The following is a 6,000-nucleotide window of genomic DNA, read 5'->3' as shown; positions in this document are numbered from 1 at the left end:
CGAAAAATCATACAGTCACTGCTGGAAAGGGTTCAAATATGCATAGAAGCTAGGAAACTGAAGAATCTGCAGAACCTGGAGGATTTTTCTGAAGAACAGTTCTCAGTTTAACTGTTCAGAACAAACAAGGGACTCATGCACAACCATCACAAAACAGAAAGACAGTCGAGGATCATCAGGTAACAGAACGCAGTATTAAGAACCAGGTTATTTTAATAATTTCAGTTTTTTTTTTTCTTGTGGACTAAATGTAAACATCTTTTTTATGTACAATATCTTACTCAGGACAGTACTAAATAAAAAATAACATGCATTTAGTATGATCTCTCTTATTTTTTGAAAATTATTCACATTTTCACAGATTTTGCAAGGGGAGCCCAAACTTTCGAGCCCCACTGTGTGTATATATATCTCTAGCACTTTGTGATGCATTTTGGAAACAGGAGATGAGCCCCTGGTCTAATGCACCACCTGGCTTGAGAAACCCGTTCTCAAAGACTTACTTTTAGTCATTATTTTATTTGGGTAGCACACATATTATGAATGCCTTCGGCAGAATTCAAATGAGCCATTTTAATCTAGATTAATTCCAAGATTACAGTGAGATTAATCTAGATTAAAAAAATTAATCTATGCCCGCTACTAGTTTATATGTATATATGAATACACACACATACATGTATATATTTAAGAAATACCATATATATATATATATATATATGAGTGGGACGTTTCCTCTGGGCACAGCTGCTTTCTTCAGCGGGACGGGGAACAGATGAGGGGCGTCAGAACTTCTTTAAACAGACTCCATTGATCTTCTCAATAAAACGTGGCTCCGCAAACTGTAAGACCCCAGAGCCATGTCAAAGAAAAGTGAGGAGATTTTGACATCCTGGTAATAACAGGGTCTGAAATCTTTTGTTGCCAAGAGCGAGCCAGCGCTACACAAATATTTAGTTTGATTTGGCTTGTGTTCGCATGCATTTTCTGCGTCTATATGACAGATTCAGCCACCGTGAGGGTTTGGCTCGGAGAGGGGAAACAAAAAAATACCAAACTGAATCTGAGTGTGTAAAATAAATGCAGACCGTTGGCTCGCTGATTTAAGAGCTCTCAGATTCGACAGGCTAAAGGTTAAAACAATGAATGTTAAGAGCTGCTTTACTCCTTTTTGTAGCTACAGGGTGAAAGGTTAAGTCCACCGCAACGTGTCAAAGTTTGCTATTTGACCTCTGAGAGATAATTCTCCCAGCCAGCTTCCAAACTCCAGGCGCCCTCTGAGCAAAACCAATTATATCTCAGTGTGCCAGTAAAGCGCAGGCTGCTTCCCGGTGATATTTGCTGGGCTCCGTTCAGGGGAATTCTGCTCCAGTACAGTCAGTGTTTTGCTTGTGGTAACAGCATGACAAGGTGTAAGCCGGGGAGGAACTCTGTTTATCCCACCAGTGAAAGCAACCGGCTTTGTAAGCACAGTTATTTGCTTAACTCGGCGCAATTCTCATATCACATTGCAGCGGTCATCCGTTTCAGAAGGCTGGAAAACCCAAGGAAGCATTTGAAGTAGGTGGTGTTCCCATTTGGGCCGCCTCTGATGATGCTATTTATACTTAATTAAAGATTGCTGTAAAACCCTTTTCCAGATGCAAATATCTCGAGCTGAACATGTGCACCAGGGTGTCATGATAGATACCTTTAACTCTTATCAGCGCATACGCTTGAACCCAAATGAACCCAATCATCATTATTGGTATTAATACATGCAACCATAAGCTGTTATGATCAACTATGCACTTAATATAGAAATTAAGAATGTGAAATTTAAATACATGCACTTTTTTTTTTAAATGTCACTTTGTTCTGCACTTCTTTTCTCTCATAAATGTTATACTAGAGAAATAATGTTGTTGTAAATTAATTAAAATAAAATAAAACGTTTAAAACTGTATTGCTACAAGTGTAAGTGCACCATATAATAATTATTGTTAATAATGTTCTTGTAATGGTCTTGTATTAATTTTTCTGAAGAATCCTGTCATATGCTCACAAACTGACAGTCACCACTTATAAGCTACTACTAAATATTGTAGAAACTTAATTTTCTGTAAAGTTGCTTTGTAATGATTTATATTATAAAAAGCGCTATACAAATAAACTTGAATTTAATTCTCTCTCTTAAACAACCTTTTTGCTCACATTATGGCCATGCAGCAGAGAATATTAGTATTGACAGTAATATTAAAAGGTCATTTGATAATTTTATTGTGCATATTTTCCACTTTAAAATAACATACACTACATTCATAAAATAAAATTATTTTCATAAATTAATAAAAAATTAAATCTAAATAAATCGTTTTTGTTTCTTAAACAACTTTATTTTGCTGACTTAACCAAGGCCATGTATAAGGAAAAAGTAATATTAAACAGCAATGTTAAAGGTCACTTTAATGGTCTTTACATACACTACATCACTCTAAAGAATTGTTTTTCATAAAATGAAATGAAATAATTCATTTTAGTCTCCTATTTTTGCTTGCTTTTTAATGCCAAAACCCCCTCTGACATATAGTATAAGTACAGGTATTTTCATTGACTCACGAGGTTGATGAGCTGGGTGTGCACTATATCCTCCACCAGGGCGGCGGTCTCGTGCAGCGGTCTGCGAGCATCACCAAGAGCAAACCTGCAAGACAAACACACAAGCTTTACAAAACGCTCTTAGTATGTTTAAGCTCCTGACCAACATGTTTCACAATCACCATGTTGAACCCACAACCTTTATTTCAGTTCAGATAAATAATCTAATATGAATTCTCTATTACTACCATAACTGTGAGCAAATGTTCATAAAATGGCAATTAACACACAGTTAACCCCCCAGTTGGGTAATAAAAATGCATCAGCCGTTCATAGCAATAGCTGCCATTCATTATAGATGGCTTGAGTATCCAAAGCTAGAGCTATTTACAAAATCTAAAGGCCTTTCTTCACAGTTTTTCCCACACTGCAGCTGCCAAAGCTTCCCACATCGCAGTGTGCTTAATATCGACACAGTGGTTTCATCCAATAGTAGCACAAACCACCGGACGGCCACAGACTCTCGCCTTTAAAAGAGGAGAAGATGGGAACTTCCACGAGGAGCTCAACACTTCCGACGGAAGAGGCTCCGTCAAGCTAGAAACTGCATTTCACAAAGAACCATGACAAATGATTTACACTTATTTCATTAGGGGGAAAAAAAATAATTCATTTTCTTCATAAAGTGAAATAGTTCTGGTTGAAAACCACACAAGTTATGTCTAAAAGAGTTTTCATTTTTTATCACAGGCTTTTATATGTTTGGCTTATTGATTCCTTTTTTCAAACTACACAAAGTTACTTAATATCCATGAAGTATGAGTATATTTAACACCTCCCAAAAATACTAAAACTAGTGCCTAATTGCATTTTTTACTTCATATGGTTCAAAGACACATTAAGGAATCACCTAGTGCTCAAACTCTGGCTCTGTGCATCTGGTTACTGGAAGTCTCAACTGTGACAGTCTTCAATTAACTTTTACTGTGCTCCTGTGTTTTTTTTCTACTTCTTTCACTTAAATCTATTTGAATCCAAACACCTCCCAGAGGAAAAACCATGATTTACTCCAGTGTTGTAACTTATTCCACTTGTTTAGTTACAAAGCATTTCAGCTCAAATAAAAAATCTAATAAAATGGAATAGTTTCATTTATTCCACTTGTTTGGCAGTGCAGCTCATACCAGGAGCAGCAAGATAGCACAGAGACAACACAGAGCAAATAAAATAAAATAAAATAAAATAAAATATAAAATAAAAAATCTCTGCTCAGACCAGAAAAATAGTATGACAACACAGACCTTTAATAATAAAGTAATAATAATACAAATAAAAAAAACAGAATGCTTAGATGCTTCAGACTGTACTGCAGGACCATTTTTGTCATCCCAGTGTCTTCTTTTCAATATGGGTATTTAACGAATACATTTGATACATTGATGCACATAATAAATTTCTATAAATGCCATTAGTGGACATTAAAATGGATTTTGACATTGCATAATGTATATTTATCATGCCTCTCTCTGGAATATTCAATTCTGATCATTATTTTTTTAAACAGTCCTGTTCAGATTGATACGAGACTCATGTTGGGGTCCTGAGCATCCTGTCGGTTTACTTACCAATAATGAACCTGTGCAATACTTATTAGACAATCTGGCTAATTTTCTAGCTTTTACAGTTTGATATCTTTTATATGAATGCTAATATTACTCAAACTCCACAATCATGCTGCTGGATTTGAAAGAATCCTCCCTCTTCATATGACTTTGACCAGCTAAAGTGAGTTTAGCATCATGATTATAATTGCATATTTTCTCTTTCTAGCATCTAAGCGGGAAGCTTACAGCATCATCCGTTTGTTAAAATCAGCTGAATGTTTGTATAGACTATAGAGATGTTGGGTTGTGAGCGCGCCTGCGGTGCACTGACGGCCTCCTCCGCCTCTTTCCATCTCGCCAGCTGCCCGTATTTGCTTAGAAACAGAGAGATCAATGTGACTGATGTAAACACATTGATTTGACAGTCCTGACTCCAGAAAACAATCAGTGTTTAAAAACCGTGCAGAGATCAGAGATGCTTACAGTAAACATCAGCACCATACAGTACAGCATCAGAGACAGAGCGACTAGCTAGAAGGAGTTTAAAGAAAAAATAATATTTAAAATGAACATAAACCAGTTTACATTTTCATTACACAATCCTGGTCTTAATTTAAACGATTCTTCATATGAACGTTATTCTACATGAAAAAAAAAGTCTTCATAATCTTTCATCAAAGTGCAGTAAGTCGCTCCTCATCTGAAACAACGTTCATTTTTGCTTGAGGTCAAGGACAAGCTACTGATCAAATGTTTTTTTTTTTATTATTATTCTTTTAAGCTATATTTAAATCTATTAATTTAGTAAAATTAATACCACAAGTAATGGTCAACTAGATTTTCTATATGTATTATATTTTAGTAAATAAAATAATAATGAAACAACAATAAAATATATAAAACTATGAATAAAAAATAAAAACATCAATAACTATATATAACTATATATATATAAAACTATATATATATATATATATATATGTGTGTGTGTGTGTGTGTGTGTGTGTGTGTCACACATTAAATATTTGTATATTTTTTTAAAGTAATATTTTATTTCTTATTTAAAAAACAAACTATATAGAATAATAATTTGTATCTTTTTAAATAAAATAAAAATCATTATATATATATATATATATATATATATATATATATATATATATATATATATACACATATATACACACACACACACACACAAAAAAAACTATATTATACATTTATGTAATATTATTATTATTTACTTCAGTATACGTATATATATATATAAATAAATGACAGTGATGCTTGGTACTTAAAACAACAGAACTATTCGGTTTTACTCACTTCATGGTGGCATCGGGTTTACATGTAATGATCCTAAATTTTAAACATCACAAAATCCACAAAGTTATTGTTAGATGGTTAACCGACGCAATTATGATTGTGAATTGATTCAGCAGACGGCTGGTGAAATCTAATTAGGGATGTAACCAAAGTACGATGTGTTTTATATGAAAACATTTTGTGCTTTCTTTGTTTCATGTACTCTGCCCTCGGGCCGCACACACGGACTTCACTAATGTGGGCAGTCAAGTTTAAGAATAATATTTTCATTTCACAACGCTAGCGTATGTAATGCTTAGGTAGATAAAGAGCGCGGCTTTATCCTTGTTCAATCAGCAACTACTGTTATCCGAACCAAAGCACTGAATCAAGTCAATGAGGCAGTTTCAAGCCCAAGATAAACTGCAGAACAGCAAACGCTGTTTATATTTCAGACCCTCTCGTGGGCCGTGAGACAAGCGTGAGATCCACAGAGAGAGGAAGGGAGAAACTG

The 6,000-nt window shown here is 34.6% G+C and overlaps 1 protein-coding gene across 3 annotated transcripts in view; it reads right to left on the bottom strand.

Annotated features, from left to right (window-relative positions):
- Window positions 1-6,000, bottom strand: part of supt3h (SPT3 homolog, SAGA and STAGA complex component) — a 104,115-nt gene that overhangs the window by 51,056 nt on the left and 47,059 nt on the right. For all 3 annotated transcript variants that reach the window (XM_052530186.1, XM_052530187.1, XM_052530188.1), the window contains exon 3: window positions 2,599-2,683. In XM_052530186.1, coding sequence (XP_052386146.1) covers window positions 2,599-2,683 — 85 coding nt within the window. The remainder of the gene's footprint in view (window positions 1-2,598; window positions 2,684-6,000) is intronic.

Source organism: Carassius gibelio, chromosome A17, assembly GCF_023724105.1.
Source record: "Carassius gibelio isolate Cgi1373 ecotype wild population from Czech Republic chromosome A17, carGib1.2-hapl.c, whole genome shotgun sequence".
Lineage (NCBI taxonomy): Eukaryota > Metazoa > Chordata > Actinopteri > Cypriniformes > Cyprinidae > Carassius > Carassius gibelio.
The sequence above is the reverse complement of the archived record's forward strand: the minus strand, read 5'-3'. Positions and strand labels throughout refer to the sequence as shown.